Source organism: Cyprinodon tularosa, unplaced genomic scaffold (assembly GCF_016077235.1).
Source record: "Cyprinodon tularosa strain WSP-4 unplaced genomic scaffold, ASM1607723v1 ctg407, whole genome shotgun sequence".
NCBI lineage: Eukaryota > Metazoa > Chordata > Actinopteri > Cyprinodontiformes > Cyprinodontidae > Cyprinodon > Cyprinodon tularosa.
Genome location: NW_024039127.1, coordinates 1239829 through 1259479, shown reverse-complemented (window position 1 = coordinate 1259479; position 19651 = coordinate 1239829). Strand labels below are relative to the sequence as shown.

Below are 19651 nucleotides of genomic sequence, written 5' to 3'. Positions count from 1 at the left end.
GTCAGAGGGACAGAACCGAGAACGTTAAGGTTAGTTAGAGGGACAGAACCGAGAACGTTAGTCAGAGGGACACAACTAAGAATGTTAAGGTTGGTCAGAGGGACAGAACCAAGAACGTTAAGGTTAGTCAGAGGGACAGAACCAAGAACGTTAAGGTTAGTCAGAGGGACAGAACCGAGAACGTTAGTCAGAGGGACAGAACCGAGAACGTTAAGGTTAGTTAGAGGGACAGAACCGAGAACGTTAAGGTTAGTTAGAGGGACAGAACCGAGAACGTTAGTCAGAGGGACACAACTAAGAATGTTAAGGTTGGTCAGAGGGACAGAACCAAGAACGTTAAGGTTAGTCAGAGGGACAGAACCGAGAACGTTAAGGTTAGTTAGAGGGACAGAACCGAGAACGTTAGTCAGAGGGACAGAACCGAGAACGTTAAGGTTAGTTAGAGGGACAGAACCGAGAATGATAAGGTTAGTTAGTTAGAGGGACAGAACCGAGAACGTTAGTCAGAGGGACACAACTAAGAATGTTAAGGTTGGTCAGAGGGACAGAACCAAGAACGTTAAGGTTAGTCAGAGGGACAGAACCGAGAACGTTAAGGTTAGTTAGAGGGACAGAACCGAGAACGTTAGTCAGAGGGACACAACTAAGAATGTTAAGGTTGGTCAGAGGGACAGAACCAAGAACGTTAAGGTTAGTCAGAGGGACAGAACCGAGAACGTTAAGGTTAGTTAGAGGGACAGAACCGAGAACGTTAGTCAGAGGGACACAACTAAGAATGTTAAGGTTGGTCAGAGGGACACAACTAAGAATGTTAAGGTTGGTCAGAGGGACAGAACCAAGAACGTTAAGGTTAGTCAGAGGGACAGAACCGAGAACGTTAGTCAGAGGGACAGAACTAAGAATGTTAAGGTTGGTCAGAGGGACATAACTAAGAATGTTAAGGTTGGTCAGAGGGACACAACTAAGAATGTTAAGGTTGGTCAGAGGGACAGAACCAAGAACGTTAAGGTTAGTCAGAGGGACAGAACCGAGAACGTTAGTCAGAGGGACAGAACTAAGAATGTTAAGGTTGGTCAGAGGGACAGAACCAAGAACGTTAAGGTTAGTCAGAGGGACAGAACCGAGAACGTTAGTCAGAGGGACAGAACTAAGAATGTTAAGGTTGGTCAGAGGGACAGAACTAAGAATGTTAAGGTTGGTCAGAGGGACAGAACCAAGAACGTTAAGGTTAGTCAGAGGGACAGAACCGAGAACGTTAGTCAGAGGGACAGAACTAAGAATGTTAAGGTTGGTCAGAGGGACATAACTAAGAATGTTAAGGTTGGTCAGAGGGACACAACTAAGAATGTTAAGGTTGGTCAGAGGGACAGAACCAAGAACGTTAAGGTTAGTCAGAGGGACAGAACCGAGAACGTTAGTCAGAGGGACAGAACTAAGAATGTTAAGGTTGGTCAGAGGGACAGAACCAAGAACGTTAAGGTTAGTCAGAGGGACAGAACCGAGAACGTTAGTCAGAGGGACAGAACTAAGAATGTTAAGGTTGGTCAGAGGGACAGAACTAAGAATGTTAAGGTTGGTCAGAGGGACATAACTAAGAATGTTAAGGTTGGTCAGAGGGACAGAACCAAGAACGTTAAGGTTAGTCAGAGGGTCAGAACCGAGAACATTAAAGGGACACTATGCAACATTTTTCAGTTAATTAATGTGTTCCATAACGTTTTGGATGATTAAATGAGTCATTTCAGGTTGAATAAAGGTATTCTCGGCCGCCCTGGTGGTCTGTGGGGGAAATACTTCACTTGCAATTGCAGGAGCACCGACCCGCACCCACAGGCTCAGAAGTCTCGTGAGAGTCAGTCTTGCTTTACGGCAAGAACTGCTACACCCCCCAGTTAAAAGCATTCTCGTTGCTAGCACAGTGGCGATCCTTGTGCAGTTATGCTACGTTCACGCAGCAAAAGCAGCAAAATCGCGTCTGCTGCTTCATTTTTGCTGCTTGTACCAGTTAGTTCTGACGCGCGGCTGAAGCAGCTTTGCTGCTCTGGCTGCGCGGTGCAAAAGTGTGTCTGACGCGCGTTGGGCGGAGCTACTCTATCCTTTCTCTGCCTTGCAGCTGTATTTGCTGTGATCATTTGGAATAAAGTAGTTTTAATATGTGTTTAAATGAGGAAAATACACCTGAAAACGTAATCAGTGCCGTCAGTTCATTCAGATTATCATCCAGCCTTCAATATTTTTTCTGTCGGAGCCGCTCAGACCCCCACATACCAGCGGTGCGCCGACAGTAGGAATCCCTTCATCAGCAGCCTCTGGCCGGGTCGCCTCCTCGCGGTTCACCGCTGCAGCTGGTAGGTGTTTTTGATCTAAATAATCCAAACTGCATATTCTGCCGGCAGATTTCTGCTTTTTAAGTTAATTTAGGCGTCAATAAACTGTTTAAGAGGAGAGATCATAGCCTCTGATCATCAGCGCTGTGTCTCTCTCCCTGCTTCAGCTGCTCAGACGCGCTGGGCCTGCTGCTCAAAACGCGCCTCGGGACCTTTTGCTGCGCCTTGACGCGCGTCAACCATTGACTTTGCATGTAAACTCGCTGCTTCTGTGGCGCCAGCTGCGGTGTGAACGCAGCATTAGTCATTCGTTGCGTTCGCCTGTCTGCTAAGCTCAAAACAACCGCGCCTGGCTTGACGGAGAAACCAGGAGAACAGCTGTGCATATTTACGACAGTGCACTTTTACTTTCGCCCTCTGGGGGGAGCCTCGCTGGAAAATCAAAACCAGTTGCATAGTATACCTTTAAGGTTAGTTAGAGGGACAGAACCAAGTACGTTAAGGTAATTTGAGGGACACAACCAAGAACGTTAAGGTTAGTTAGAGGGACAGAGCCAAGTACCTTAATCAGAGGGACACAACCGAGAACGTTAAGGTTAGTTAGAGGGACAGAACCAAGTATGTTAATCAGAGGGACAGACCCGAGAATGTTAAGGTTAGTTATAGGGAAAGAACCGAGAACGTTAAAGTTAGTCGGAGGGACACAACCGAGAACAATATGGTTAGATAGAGGGACAGAACCAAGTACGTTAATCAGAGGGACAGACCAGAGAATGTTAAGGTTAGTGGCGGCTGGCCAATAGAGTGTGCTAGGGTGCCGCCCCAACCAATGACCTTGATTAAGACACAAAAAAAACAAATAAAAATTTAAATTTAAATCTAAGTATTTCGAAATATATTGATAGATATTTTTTAGATGTGCAAGATAAATATTTAATCTTTAATGACAAGTAAAGCTTTTTTTTTTGTCAGATTGGTGATTTTTTTTCACCCAAAATGTTTGCACATTGAATCTCGTTAACAGTTGTCCATGCGCAGTAGCTCCTCTGTAATACAGAAGAATGGGAGAGCGTGAGGTGCACTTGAGCTGCGCCCCCAGGTGGCAGGAACAGTTGTCACAGTCGTAGTGCGGGTGATTGACAGGTTGAGTCATAGGAGGGAAGCAAACTTATCAAGAGAAGATGGAGGTGAAACAGTTTGGACCTAATCAGGCAAACATCAAAATTAAACAGCAGTCCGAAGACAGATGGAGACGGTTGACCTGGTCCTTTTCCAGGACCTGGTTTAGCTACAAGGCTAGGCTAACTGCATGCAGCGAGGCTAACTGCACGCAGCGAGGCTAACTGCACGCAGCGAGGCTAACTGCACGCAGCGAGGCTAACTGCACGCAGCGAGGCTAATGCTTTATTCTGCTTTCTCTGCAGAACGTCAGGATCTGATCCAGCATGGATAAAGACGGCTAGGACTGATTTAAAGCACTTTTTAGAAAAGGCAAAGAAGAACCAACAATCTGGGATTTACGTGGAAAATAATAGAATAAAGTCTACTTTTTTCTAGATGTTTGTTGATTTGCATAGTTGCTCTTAAATAAACACATTCTATATAGAAAATAAAAATAGTTGACTAATAGCTTCTCCATTACTAAACTGCTACATTGTTTTTGTGACACAATATTGGACCATGGAAAACACAGATTTACCTTCAAAGCCTCAGAAGGACAAGATTTATGTACTGGACATGAAATTAGGGTAGTTTATATATATATATTTTATGTTTTTTGTTTGTTGGCATTCATATAAATACACTGGTGTGATAACTTAGTATACGTTTGATTTGTTTTTGGTTAATTTCTATTTATTTGTCTGTCCTCCCCACTGAGGACAAACAGACCCATGAGATAAAAATAAATTTTTATTAAAATAAAAACAGTATCCATTTTGATTTAGAGCGTATAAACTGCAATTCCTTCTGAAAAAGAGTAAAAATTTCTTAAAATACCCTGAATTTTAGTGGAATGAGCATCTTTTCCCTTAAAATAAGATAATCACATATTATGCACTTGAAATAAGAGACTGCAATAGTTTTTTTCTTATGTTAAATGTAAATTGTCTTATTCCATTGGCAACATGACAAGAAAAAATTTACTTATTTTAATAAAAACTGACTTATTTAGATTTACATTTTTTGCAGTGTAGAGAGAGTTATTAATCCGAGTTCTGTCAGATATCATCTTCATCCTGCTGCTCCTCTCAGTGGTTCAACTTTCTGGGCTCAGGTATTTCTCGTTCTGTCCCTTTAATTCCCCTCCAGCTGCACCCCCCCACACACACACATGTGCACGCTCCCATGCACGCGCGCACATGAGCCTTTTTCCAGTTTAATCCCCATTTGGGAAGCAGAGAGAGGCAGAGAGGCTGACACAGACAGACAGATTAGACACGCTGGATTCAGTCGCATCTCCGCTCTGCTGGCTTTTATCTTCTCCTTCGTGGTTCCTCCTCCTGCTGGGATGAAGATCAATCCGTCAGGTGATCCATGAGGCAGCTGCAGGAGGAGCAGATGAGTTTCTGACCAGCAGGAAGCCCAAGATGAATGTCTATGTTTGGAGCTGAGAAGCGGCGAGATGTACGAGGAGAACAGCAGAAGTAAGAGTTCAGAGTTTCACTGAGAAGCTTTCTGATGGACCGGAGGTTCTCACAGGTTGATGAGCTGATGGGACCTGAAGTTCTCAGTGAACTCTTTTCATTTTAACATGAAAATTCATTCATTAACAGACGAGACAGTCAGATGATTAAAATGTCTGATCTGCTGAAACCCTGAGAAATGATTCCAGGTCCAGCCTGAGGTCTCCTCTGGCCACATCAGCCCAGTTCCAGGTGACCTGCTGGAGGTTCATCTAAGTTAAGTGATAAAGAACCTCCAGGGAAATAATCAGGAGCTTTTTTACAGATTATCCTGTGTTCTGCATGACCCGATACTTCCAGAGCTCTAAATCAGGAGCAGAGCTGCACATTGTCCCACATCCAGATATGTCCATCAGCTCAGAGGGTGAGGAGTCACTGACAGGACAGGAGATGTTCCTGCATCTAGAGCAGATATGCTCCTAGAGATGGTTGACCTAGATCGATCTTTGGTGCTCAGGTCAAGGGTTCATCAACCAAACGGCTGCTTTAGAATCTTTCGGGGATCTTGGTCCTCATGTTTCCAGCTTTTCTCTCGTGGTGTCCTCTCAGGAATTCTGGGCTTTGAGGTTGTGGTTCCTTGGAAAAGGAGACTTCTGTTCCTCCACTGCTGTAGTTGCTCTCTTCATCGTCTGCCTGGCTGCGTGTTTCCTGGACAGAACTGCCTTTTACAGTTGCCTTTTGTATCTATGCTTCTTTTTCTATGTCTGCTTCTGTCTCCTTGAACCCCAGTCGGCCTCAGCAGATGCACTGGAAAAATCTACAACTAAGTAATAATTTCTTAAATTAAGTGTATTCCCCCTTAATTTGAGTACGTATTAAATGGTTTGCCAATGTAAAGAGTATTTTGAAGATATTTAGATAAAATTCACTTGAAATATGACAATGCATTTGCGTTTTCTTATTTTAAATTGTTCCATTGGTAAAATGTCTTTTTAATTCAAGAACAAAAGCACTTATTTTTAAGAAAGAAATGACTTATTGAGATTTGGATTCTTGCCGGTGTGGCGGCTCACACTGAGCCTGGTTCTGCTGGAGGTGGTGTGAATTGGCGCTGTAGGAATCAACTGAATCTAATAGTGAGAACATAAAGCCTCAGGCTCACTTCTGACTCGGTTTCTGTTGGTTTTTAGCTTTTTATTGTCTCCAATCTGAACGGTTCTGATGGTATCAGGAAGCAGGGATCTCCAAAGGTTCCTGAGCTGAAGGAATCTCAGATCTACTGGGTCAGGTGTGGTGCCCAGGTGTGGGCGGGGCCGCTGAATGGACAGGCCTCCTGCTCTCTGAATGGAGATGCTCTCCACTTACCGTCTGATGAGGTTGCCATGGAAATAAGTCTGACCTCATGTGATTGGATCAGCGCAGCGGCAGCAGAGCTAATCCTCCCATTGTTTGAAGCTCAGGAGGAATCAGATGTTCTGAGGACAGGAGAAGCTTTAAAAGTTCTTCTGACCAGAGAAGATAAGGAACATCTGATCCATTTCATCTGGAGAAAAGCAGCTTTGAAGGTTTTCAGAGATTAAGGTCACCTAAAATAATCTTCACCGCTGCGGTTCTGTTCAATCTGGTTCTTTCAGCACACATTAGAGCTCCAAACTTTGGCTAAGTCTCACCATTTTCTGGGTCCCAACATTTAGAACTAAGATAATTAACTTCAAGTCATGTTTTCAAAACCGGTTATCATTACTGACCAAGATTATTCTACTCCAGCCTTGCATAAAGGTCTCACATTCACTTCATCATCTCAGCGATCTGTTCTCCTACATTAGATTAGGTATCCAAGGCCAGCTGACAGCCTTGGCTGGGCCCAGGAAAGAATGGACATATATATATAAATATATATATTAGAGATGGAACGGTTTATGAAAACCGTCCGAACCGTTCGGTTCGACTGTCTCGGTTCGGTTCGCGTGTGTTTCGTTCGGTTCATGCGCTGCTCTTTTTTCTCATAGGCGAAGCGATTACACTCCAGAGCAGAAGGTGGCGGTACTGCGACCAAAGCCAACCACCTGTAGTAAACAAGAAGAAGAAGAAGCGAAGTAGCGTAGCCGGGTGTAGCAGGGGAAAAAATCATTTGTTGTGGAGAATTGTGTGGGTATGGCGAGTGGGAAAGAACAGGAGTTGGAAGACGCGCCAGCAGCACTTTATAGGTCTGCTGTATGGGACCACTTTGCATTTAGAGTGACCTACGATGAGGGCGGAAAGAAAGCTGTGGATAAAAGTGCAACAGTGTGCAAGCATTGTGCAACACGTTTGGTTTATGCTAACAGCAACACGACCAACATGTCATGCTAACCCCGAAATCCCTCATACTCCGTCAGCGCTCCGCCCCGCTGCGCTCCAGACCTCCGCTGTGGCTCCCGTCCGCTCCGCCCTGAGTTCCTTGGAGATGGTAGAGAGCATGCGCCAGATGATTAAATTTAAAGCAGCAAAACATGCGGAAATGATCCAGGGTTTCCACGGATCATTAAAAATAATTACAATCCATTAATTTTTTGGGATTTTTTTCATTAATTTCCTTAATTTTTATGGGATTTCGGGGTAACAATCAACATATACCGAATCGTAAACCGTGCACCGAACCGAACCGTCGAGTAAAGTTCGTATTTCCTTGCAAAAATCTTTAAAAAATATAATATTTGCTGCAAAAGTTGTAAGGGGCTGATTCAGGGGCCCGGTTGCCCCCCGGGGGCTGGCGTGGGTTCTCCCACAGAAGAAGGATTCTCCACCAGTAAATGTGTTCTAACAAAATTTACAGGTTCTCTTAAGGTAGATCTGTTGCCCTACATTAAAGGTGTTCTCACACAGAAGACAGGTTCTCCCTAGATTTGTTCTCCAGGTACGGATTCTCCTGCAGTAAATGGATCCTCCAGCAGTAAATGGATCCTCCTGCAGTAAATGGATTCTCCAGCAGTAAATGGATTCTCCAGCAGTAAATGGATCCTCCTACAGCAAATGGATCCTCCAGCAGTAAATGGATCCTCCAGCAGTAAATGGATCCTCCTACAGTAAATGGATTCTCCAGCAGTAAATGGATTCTCCAGCAGTAAATGGATTCTCCTGCAGTAAATGGATTCTCCAACAGTAAATGGATTCTCCAGCAGTAAATGGATTCTCCAGCAGTAAATGGATCCTCCTGCAGTAAATGGATCCTCCTACAGTAAATGGATCCTCCTGCAGTAAATGGATTCTCCTGCAGTAAATGGATCCTCCTACAGTAAATGGATTCTCCAGCAGTAAATGGATTCTCCAGCAGTAAATGGATCCTCCTACAGTAAATGGATCCTCCAGCAGTAAATGGATCCTCCAGCAGTAAATGGATCCTCCTACAGTAAATGGATTCTCCAGCAGTAAATGGATTCTCCAGCAGTAAATGGATTCTCCTGCAGTAAATGGATTCTCCAACAGTAAATGGATTCTCCAGCAGTAAATGGATTCTCCAGCAGTAAATGGATCCTCCTGCAGTAAATGGATTCTCCAGCAGTAAATGGATCCTCCTGCAGTAAATGGATTCTCCAGCAGTAAATGGATCCTCCTGCAGTAAATGGATCCTCCTACAGTAAATTGATTCTCCAGCAGTAAATGTATTCTCCAGCAGTAAATGGATCCTCCTGCAGTAAATGGATTCTCCAGCAGTAAATGGATTCTCCTGCAGTAAATGGATCCTCCTGCAGTAAATGGATCCTCCTGCAGTAAATGGATTCTCCAGCAGTAAATGGATCCTCCTGCAGTAAATGGATTCTCCAGCAGTAAATGGATCCTCCTGCAGTAAATGTATTCTCCAGCAGTAAATGGATCCTCCTGCAGTAAATGTATTCTCCAGCAGTAAATGGATCCTCCTGCAGTAAATGGATTCTCCAGCAGTAAATGGATTCTCCAGCAGTAAATGTATTCTCCAGCAGTAAATGGATCCTCCTGCAGTAAATGGATTCTCCAGCAGTAAATGGATCCTCCTGCAGTAAATGGATTCTCCAGCAGTAAATGGATCCTCCTGCAGTAAATGGATCCTCCTACAGTAAATTGATTCTCCAGCAGTAAATGTATTCTCCAGCAGTAAATGGATCCTCCTGCAGTAAATGGATTCTCCAGCAGTAAATGGATTCTCCTGCAGTAAATGGATTCTCCAGCAGTAAATGGATCCTCCTGCAGTAAATGGATTCTCCAGCAGTAAATGGATCCTCCTACAGTAAATGGATTCTCCTGCAGTAAATGGATCCTCCTGCAGTAAATGGATTCTCCAGCAGTAAATGGATTCTCCAGCAGTAAATGGATTCTCCTGCAGTAAATGGATTCTCCTGCAGTAAATGGATCCTCCTGCAGTAAATGGATCCTCCTGCTGTAAATGGATCCTCCTGCAGTAAATGGATTCTCGTGCAGTAAATGGATCCTCCTGCAGTAAATGGATTCTCCAGCAGTAAATGGATCCTCCTGCAGTAAATGGATTCTCCGTGCAGTAAATTGATTCTCGTGCAGTAAATGGATCCTCCTGCAGTAAATGGATCCTCCCGCAGTAAATGGATCCTCCTGCAGTAAATGGATCCTCCTGCAGTAAATGGATTCTCGTAGCAGTAAATGGATTCTCGTGCAGTAAATGGATCCTCCTGCAGTAAATGGATTCTCCAGCAGTAAATGGATCCTCCTGCAGTAAATGGATCCTCCTGCAGTAAATGGATTCTCGTGCAGTAAATGGATTCTCCTGCAGTAAATGGATCCTCCCGCAGTAAATGGATTCTCGTGCAGTAAATGGATTCTCCAGCAGTAAATGGATTCTCCTGCAGTAAATGGATCCTCCTGCAGTAAATGGATTCTCGTGCAGTAAATTGATTCTCCAGCAGTAAATGGATCCTCCTGCTGTAAATGGATTCTCCAGCAGTAAATGGATCCTCCTGCAGTAAATGGATTCTCCAGCAGTAAAAGGATCCTCCTACAGTAAATTGATCCTCCTGCAGTAAAAGGATCCTCCTACAGTAAATGGATTCTCGTGCAGTAAATGGATCCTCCTGCAGTAAATGGATTCTCCTGCAGTAAATGGATTCTCCTGCAGTAAATGGATCCTCCTGCAGTAAATGGATCCTCCTACAGTAAATGGATCCTCCTGCAGTAAATGGATCCTCCTACAGTAAATGGATTCTCGTGCAGTAAATGGATCCTCCTGCAGTAAATGGATCCTCCTACAGTAAATGGATTCTCCAGCAGTAAATGGATCCTCCTGCAGTAAATGGATCCTCCTACAGTAAATGGATCCTCCTGCAGTAAATGGATCCTCCTACAGTAAATGGATTCTCGTGCAGTAAATGGATCCTCCTGCAGTAAATGGATCCTCCTACAGTAAATGGATTCTCCAGCAGTAAATGGATTCTCCTGCAGTAAATGGATTCTCCAGCAGTAAATGGATCCTCCTGCAGTAAATGGATTCTCCAGCAGTAAATGGATCATCCTGCAGTAAATGGATTCTCCAGCAGTAAATGGATCCTCCTGCAGTAAATGGATTCTCCAGCAGTAAATGGATCCTCCTACAGTAAATGGATTCTCCAGCAGTAAATGGATCCTCCTGCAGTAAATGGATTCTCCAGCAGTAAATGGATCATCCTGCAGTAAATGGATTCTCCAGCAGTAAATGGATCCTCCTGCAGTAAATGGATTCTCCAGCAGTAAATGGATCCTCCTGCAGTAAATGGATCCTCCTGCAGTAAATGGATCCTCCTGCAGTAAATGGATCCTCCTGCAGTAAATGGATTCTCCTGCAGTAAATGGATTCTCCAGCAGTAAATGGATCCTCCTGCAGTAAATGGATTCTCCAGCAGTAAATGGATCCTCCTGCAGTAAATGGATTCTCCAGCAGTAAATGGATCCTCCTACAGTAAATGGATCCTCCCGCAGTAAATGGATCCTCCTGCAGTAAATGGATTCTCCTGCAGTAAATGGATTCTCCTGCAGTAAATGGATCCTCCTGCAGTAAATGGATTCTCCAGCAGTAAATGGATCCTCCTGCAGTAAATGGATTCTCCAGCAGTAAATGGATCCTCCTGCAGTAAATGGATCCTCCTACAGTAAATGGATCCTCCTACAGTAAATGGATCCTCCTGCAGTAAATGGATCCTCCTGCAGTAAATGGATCCTCCTGCAGTAAATTGATCCTCCTACAGTAAATGGATCCTCCTACAGTAAATGGATCCTCCTACAGTAAATGGATCCTCCTACAGTAAATGGATTCTCCTGCAGTAAATGGATCCTCCTACAGTAAATGGATCCTCCTACAGTAAATGGATTCTCCAGCAGTAAATGGATCCTCCTACAGTAAATGGATTCTCCTGCAGTAAATGGATCCTCCTGCAGTAAATGGATCCTCCTACAGTAAATGGATCCTCCTGCAGTAAATGGATTCTCCTGCAGTAAATGGATTCTCCTGCAGTAAATGGATCCTCCTGCAGTAAATGGATTCTCCTGCAGTAAATGGATCCTCCTGCAGTAAATGGATTCTCCAGCAGTAAATGGATCCTCCTACAGTAAATGGATCCTCCTACAGTAAATGGATCCTCCTGCAGTAAAAGGATCCTCCAACAGTAAATGGATTCTCGTGCAGTAAATGGATCTTCCTGCAGTAAATGGATCCTCCTGCAGTAAATGGATCCTCCTACAGTAAATGGATCCTCCTACAGTAAATGGATCCTCCTACAGTAAATGGATTCTCGTGCAGTAAATGGATCCTCCTGCAGTAAATGGATCCTCCTGCAGTAAATGGATCCTCCTACAGTAAATTGATCCTCCTGCAGTAAATGGATCCTCCTACAGTAAATGGATCCTCCTGCAGTAAAAGGATCCTCCAACAGTAAATGGATTCTCGTGCAGTAAATGGATCTTCCTGCAGTAAATGGATCCTCCTGCAGTAAATGGATCCTCCTGCAGTAAATGGATCCTCCTACAGTAAATGGATCCTCCTACAGTAAATGGATCCTCCTACAGTAAATGGATTCTCCTGCAGTAAATGGATCCTCCTGCAGTAAATGTGTTGCAGGATGCAGAAGGCGAACCAAACTTGCTGCTGACCAGGTTAGCTCTGGGAGAATGTTACTATGGCGACTTAAACAGAGGTTGAATAAACTCTCTTTGTGAAATGAAAATCTCAGATTTTCCCTGATTTTAGGTTTAGAGAGTTTTCAGTAAATGATGGCTGCAATGATCACAACTTTAATATCCGCCCTGGGCTTCTCCTCTTCAAAGAACCTGAGACGGAGGAGGAGGTTCTTCTAATCAGGAGGCCCTTCCTGACGTGTCTCTCTCTATATATAATTATATGGGAGATGGAAATAGAACCAGACTCCTGGGATGGACCGGGAACTCCAGGGGTTCCCAAAAATGTCACCTTTTGACATAGAAAAAAACCTAAAACAGACTCAGAAGCAAATTGTCACCTGCACATGATCTGGATCATTACCAGATTTAATTGAATTGTTCCAGTTCAATTAAATTCAAATTTTATTGAACTGCACCACTTATACCAAAAAAATTAATAAAATAAAATAAAAAAATCCAGCTAACAAATGAACAACTTTACCTTTTTCTAGTGTTTTTGGCTTTAGTAAAATATCTCAGCACTGAGGCTGTCAATAGTCACTGCTGCAATCCTCTGGTTCAGTGGGGAACTGCCTGTTCTCCCAAATATCCCAATCTCACTTGGAGAATATTTTTTAAAATTCCCATATCCAGAATTCCAATTTCCATAGAATCCAAAGTTCTACGGAATATTATTGACAGGAGGGACGCCTCTGACAAAAATGGAGCCTAGGCTGAATTCTAACAGAATAAACTGATTATTCACCTTCATCCGCCAACGACAGCCAATCAGCTTTGAACCACGCCTCTACGAAAGCCAATCAGCATCCAAAGTTCATCTTCAAAGGCCTCCGATCCGCAGCGGATGCGCTGTGACTTCATTCAGATGACGCCGTTTCAACCCCCCTCCATCCCCTCCCCCACCATCGTAGCCAAAGCTTCATCAGGGCGTCATTCCTCTTACTGCGTTCCTTGTCTCATCTCAACTGGTCCAGGAGAAGAGCGCCATGTTGAGCCTGGTTCTTCCAGAGGTTTCTTCCCAATGGGGAGTTTTTCCTCTCCACTGTCGCTCCATGCTTGCTCATCATGGACAGGTTCTCTCAACCTGTGTTATCCAACTGGACTTCCATCTTCCAGGTCCCTGAGTGAAGCTCTAGTATCAGCTCATGCAGTCCACTGGATCTCCCCATAAAGCTCAGCAGACCGTCTCTCCAACCAGCAGTCTACAGACTGACCAACTTCATCTATCTCCACTCCACCAGTTTAAGGCCTGGGGGGGGACAGACCTATTCTCTACTCCTGTTCATGCATATCTATCAAAATTAAGCGCTAGGTTTCCTGCCGAGGTCTGAGCGCCAAAGACTAAAGTAATTATTTCAATACATTTCTTCTAATTGTCTTTTCTCTCTACGTGAGTTTTTCAGATTGAAATTTCATTAAAATCTGTCCATAACTTTTCAAATGAACCTGACAGACAGACAGACAGACAGACTCTCCTAAAAGCATAACCTCCTTGTCGTTAACAATGCAACAGACTGCAGACACCCTAAAAACACAGAATTTCTTCACTCTACTAAGCAAAGTTATAATATTCATTTTTAAATAATTGTCATTTTAATGGTATTTTATTGTTTGATTTCAAACATATTTTTATTTAAAGGAAAAGTCGCTCATATTCAAAATTCAAACTTCTGAAAGTTCTTTAAATCTGAAATGATTCCATCCTGTTCAATAAATGATCAGTGTTTTTAATTCAGAGTAATTTTCATGTGAATCTGCTTTACTGGAGGCATCCATGTTTGTCAAAGAACACTACTGCCACCTACTGGTTAGTGACGTCACGGTGCGGTATCGGCTGTTGATCAAGTCCCAGTGCTGTATCTGGTGTTTGTCACAACGCGCTATTATCCAAGTCATCTTGAAACCAAGCTTCTGCCGCCCTGGCGTCCTCTTCCACAACATCTTCGTCCCCGCTTTCCTCCTCTAAATAAAAAATGGATGACGGAGGAGACTCATCCACGACCTCCGACACTAAACTCTCCTCCTCTTGCATGTTTCCTCTGTCCATAGCGTTCCTTGACAGCGTCGTTTCTAAGTCACCAATTTAGAGCTACTTGGTCCCAATGGAATTTCCCATTGGGAACCTGCTAGCACTAAGATGCTAACTGGTTAGCAAGATGCTTCCGACAATCTGGCCACACCCAAAAGGCTTGCGAACCTTCCGGCAATGTTTCAATGCATTTTTATTTACAGTACCAATTGTTTACATATACATTTGCAATACCGACTTTAACTGTAATATACATTTTGTTGACTTGTACCTGTACCTGTGTAATGACATAAAAGTTGAATTGAATCTAATCTAAAGAACGTTGGCATGGCCTGCTGTTCACCAGAGAACGATCAGCTGCCTGCTGCACCCAAACAATTCCTTCGGTTTGTTTTTGTGATGCGAGCTCTGAACAACACCTCTCTGCTGCGGCGGCGTGTTCTCCGCTTTAACTGGCCTGGTTCTGACCTGCAGCTGTGGGAACATCTGTCTCATCTGCAGCGGACTGGACCTTCGTCCGCTCGCACAGAAACAGCAACAGAGATGAACACCGCACACATTTTACTCTCAGCTGACTGATGTTCCTACACAGTCGAGGTTCCCCTCAGGCTCTGGTTGTTCCACTTTGTTCCTTTTCCAACAATAAAAGCTGTGATGAAAAGTAGTTTTAATTTTTTTTAAGATTCCTTAGAAACATCTGGGTGAAGAAAGAACTATCCAGAAATGCTGATTACGATAAGGTTCTAGCTGTGATGTTCCACCTTCATGAAGATCCTGGTCATCCTAATCTAGAACTCTAGTTCTCTGTGTTTAACAGGGATCAGAAAATCTTGTTGTGAAATGTTTCACTAAGAATCTTCTTCTGGTGGATGAGAGAAGAGAACGCCACGTTCAGCTGATGTTCTTGGTTTTAGTTCCTCAGAGCTGACAGGTTCTCATTCAGAAGCTGCTCAGGGTTCTTCTCATCAGTTAGATCTGCAGATCTGTCCTGCAGGAGGCGGAACCTGCTCCTGATCAGAGTTCTGGCAGCCATAGTTGGACCGCATCCTGCCGTCTGATGGGCGGAGCTGAGTGAGGAAAATCCTTCCTGCCATGATTTGACCCAAACACTCAGAGTTCCTATTTTCCCCGCTGACAGCAAACACATCGTCTGGCTGCTACTCTACCTGCCTCATAGCAACAGCTGGGGAGCAGCAAAGCACTCTGGGAAATGTTGGTAATCACTATGGATACGAGAAGGTCAAAGCTGCTGCTGCTGCTCAGACCGAGAGCCTAAACGGCCTCATGGTGGCGCTGTGGCAGCTGACAGCACAGGTCCTCACATGAGTAGAAAACCAGCCTGAGCATGTGTGTGTCCTGAGGATTTAACACAGAAATCACGTCCTAGATCAGGCATGGACACACAGATCTAGGTCACAGCTGTTCCTGACAATGCCCCCTCCTCTTCCTCTTCCTCTTCCTTCTTCCTCAGCCTGCCTCCCTCCTGTCTGACCTTGGAGGAGGACACACAGAAAGTAACCATCATGTTTGTTCCGACAGAAGCATCCAGTAAAACCCAAATGTTTAACCTCTGGACTGACCTGCTGAATATTCCATGGATTTAGTCTGAGGGACGCTTCACATCCAGATGTAACAGAACCTCTGCAGCCGGTTGGAACCTTAAAATCAGAACCAGAGAGCTGGGTACAGACAGAATGATGATCAGCTCTGCTCTGGGAAAGTTCTGTGACCCCTGATGAACTGATGGTTCTGAGAAAAGTTGCTGCTCCTCAAACAAATTGCTGAGATGAAAACCTTTCTGTTAAAAACACACATGATCTAACTGTAACCAAGACTCAGAGGAGTTATTCAGGCACAGTTTGGCCGATAAGTCTGGCCTTCGGAGGACAAAGCCGCCGGATTCAAATTCAAACTCTTGCTGTGTTCAAATTTAATTCAAATCCAAAACTCTTCCGGTCTCCTTATTTTCAAGGACTTTGAAGGATCCAGTCCAGGTAGACCAGACTCTATGGTAAAAGGTTCTTCTTCTTGTAGTGTTTTACGGCGGTTGGAAAACTAAGGGCGTTTCTCAATTCACGAGAACGCGAGTACGTACTCGCGTTCTCGTCAAGTCCATTCTTGGCGAGAACGCAGGAAGATCGGACTTGACGAGAACGCGAGCACGCAAGCACGTATGTGTATTGGAGCAGAAGCGTACTCGTGACGTCATCACAGGCAACGTTGTTTAGCATTTCTTTAACAGTCAAAACTATTTATTCCCTACACAAAACCTTTTGAAAACAATATTTTTAATTTCTAAAGCTTAAAAAAAATTAAAAAAAATTACCGAACCGCAAAAAAACGCCATCAGAACGAGCGGTAGTTCACACATAACTAGACCGAGAGAAGTGCACTACAGACGGGGTAAATTTAGCCCTGGCTGCGGTTACCCTCGGAGGTCTGCTGGTCACTCTGGTCCGCTCAACGTCGGACTTTTTTATTTTATTTCGCACTAACTCTGTAAACAGGCCACACAGGGAGGCTTCAATGTATAATGTTATCGCCTCAAACGATTTCAAAATGTACTTTTGAAGAACAACAGCAGCAGAAAAGGGAATGTTTAACTTACCACTGTGAGCGCTGTCTGGAATCAAGCTGCGGCCGCGGGGCATTCTGGGGAAGCGGTCAGTCTGAAGAACGCACAAGTCTGCTCTGATGCATGCTCGATAAAGAGGCCGGGGTGAGAACAACATCCGGGGATTTGATGCGTTCTCAATCTGGCGTTCTTGAGAATTGGAACGGTACTCGGGCTGAGGCTGATGACGTGTCACGAGTACACGAGCACACGAGAACGCTCAAGAACGCATATTGAGAAACGTCCTAATAGTAGTGCATTGCTCCACAACCAAACTTGCTTGCGAACCTTCCGCCATAACAATCCCGCCCCCTTGATAATCGGCCAATCACATAAATTTTATTCACTCGTGTAAAGTCGGGCACCACTCGGGAGAATTCGGAAATGCAACGGTTGGGACAGCCGCTTCCCTACGACTTTAACCATTCCAGCTCTTTTACTTTTACACCACTTATATTTTCTAGCATTTCTTTGTCAGTTGCTTTTAGAGGGACTCCTCCAATCACTCTGTTAACTCCTTTGTTCTCCAACAAGCTGCACTGAACTCTTTTCTACGGTGGCCCTGAAGTGCAAACTGCAACTACAAATCTAAAAGCGCAACTACATTAAGGAAAACACAATTACATTAACCTACCAGAAAAGGTAGGTACCAGTGGGAAACACGAGACATCGCTGATTGGACGACGGCGCCGTTTGACCCTTGAACCGGAGGTCATTCTGCCTGCTGCGGTTTTTGAAAACATGGATATTGTCGGCGCCCCAAACATAGCTGCCATTATCCAGGAATATTTTGAATCAGGACATACGTACGAGGTGATACTGGATATGCTCAAGACTAATCACCAAATTTCAGTTAGTTTGCGTACACTGAAGACACACTTAAAAGAAGCTGGACTGTTCAGACGACGCAACTTCTGGTTCAAGGGTCAAACGGCGCCGTCGTCCAATCAGCGATGTCTCGTGTTTCCCACTGGTACCTACCTTTTCCAGTAGGGTAATGTAATTGTGTTTTCCTTAATGTAGTTGCGCTTTTAGATTTGTAGTTGCAGTTTGCACTTCAGGGCCACCGTACTTTTCCCCTCAATCTTGTTGATGAATATATCTTTGCCTTGTTGAGCTCTGTCTCTGCAGTTGATAATCAAGTCTCCCCCGTACAATATTTTGGCCCTTTGGACTTTCTCTACTAGTGTGTTTATAGTTATTAACTGCATCGGAGTCTCCCTGATTAACTAGTTTGAATACTACTTTGTAATTATTTTGTTTTTCTGAGGAATTTCTAGATTGTTCATCATTCGATTGTTCTGTTCTGGACTCTTTTCAACTGGTCTCTGCTTTTCTCTATTCTAATCTTCTTCATTTTCACTTTGTCCTTCTTCCATCCCACAAGAATCACTTCAAGTACAGTAATTCCTCGCTGCTCCCGACTGTGGTCGGAAAATTTAGATTTCTCTTATTTCATTTATTGCTTCATGCTATTTACTCAGTAAAAAGTCTCTTTTCCCTGAAAGGCCACACTATGCCTGAATGAGGGCTGTTTGTAGAAAAAAATGAACTCATTTTTTCTATTTGATTTATTTTTAAGAAAAACTGACTTATTGAGATTTAAAATTTTTGCAGTAAAGTGCTGACTGAGTGAAATCCATCGATTTATTTAACTGGGGTGAATGGTTGAATACTTTCTTCACACTACACAACCCAGGACATTTTTCACAAGCGACTTAGAAACACGCGTCTTCCTCCTAAAAGGTTGCTGGGAACTCTGGGTTTGACCTTATCCACCTCATGGAGCCTTTGGGAAGGTGGGGCTCCTCACCTGTTTATAGACTAGGCATCCGCTAGGGGGTGCTGTCTCTACCTGTGCAGGAGTCCAATATTTGGACTTGTCTGCAGGTAGGTACTAACCTGACTCGGCCAGATTGATTTGCTCCATCTGGAAACCTTCCGTTGAAGTAATTTTGGAAAGGGGCCAAAATACTGGTTAGCTGATTGGCCTATGTTGGTGATAGACGGGCCAAATAAACCAATCAGATCAACGAAGCATATGACGTACTAACAGAGCAAAGGCGAAGAGGAGCCAATTGATAGATCAAACTCTTGCCGAAACCAGTCGGGAGAAGAGCAAAAGCATCTTTTCCTCTGAGAAAAGCCTCCAGAGCAGTGTTTTGCTCTTCTTTCAGTGAAGAAATACTCTGTAATTCCGATAAAACTTGCTCGATAGCCACGCTAACGCTAGTTTCATCGGCTGAAGCCGCCATGTTCTTTAGACTGAACTGTCGCGCTTCTCGTTGCGTCACACCTCAACCCGCCTCAAAGCCAACGCTGATTGGACGTTCGCTTGGTGAACGGCTCCAAATTTTCTTTAACGGAGAGTCTCCAGACTGATCTGCGAGTGAAACCTTGAAAGCTCGTGAGATCAGGATGGTCTCACGAGGCTAGGTAGGTACTGTACTGGTAGCTACTGCAGGGACTATACCGCCTGCATGGTGTTAGATCTAACCACAGCTGATGATGATACAGAGTGTCATTGTTTTGGTTCTGTTTAAGCTTTATCTTTGCATTTCCATCGGTTTTATTTCCATGTTATTCTAGTTATTTTTGGTTGTATTTGAGTTCTTACATGTTTCTGGTTTGCCCTCTCTTGTGTTTGTCTCCTTTTCTCTAGTTCCCTTCTAGACTCCTCTGTTCACACCTGGTCTTTGTTTCTCTCTCCCTTATATGCGCCTCCTGCTCAGTCACTGTTTGCTGGTTTGTCGTCATTTCTTTGCCAATTTGTTGCGAATATTCCTGGTTTTCTGTATTTTTTTTATTTTGTTGATTATGTTTGTGGATTTTTGCTTCTGTCACCCTTTTGGTTATTAGATCTGCAAGTACTAACTTCAGCTTCGGTCTCTGCATTTGGGTTCAAACCTCTACCCAACCTTGAAAC

The 19651-nt window shown here is 44.0% G+C and overlaps 1 protein-coding gene across 2 annotated transcripts in view; it reads left to right on the top strand.

Annotated features, from left to right (window-relative positions):
* Window positions 1-4727: 4727 nt before the first annotated feature.
* The window catches only part of cacna1fb (calcium channel, voltage-dependent, L type, alpha 1F subunit), a 71365-nt gene continuing 56441 nt past the window's right edge, over window positions 4728-19651 (top strand). For both annotated transcript variants that reach the window (XM_038298424.1, XM_038298425.1), the window contains exon 1: window positions 4728-4972. In XM_038298424.1, coding sequence (XP_038154352.1) covers window positions 4951-4972 — 22 coding nt within the window. In that variant the 5' untranslated portion in view covers window positions 4728-4950. The remainder of the gene's footprint in view (window positions 4973-19651) is intronic.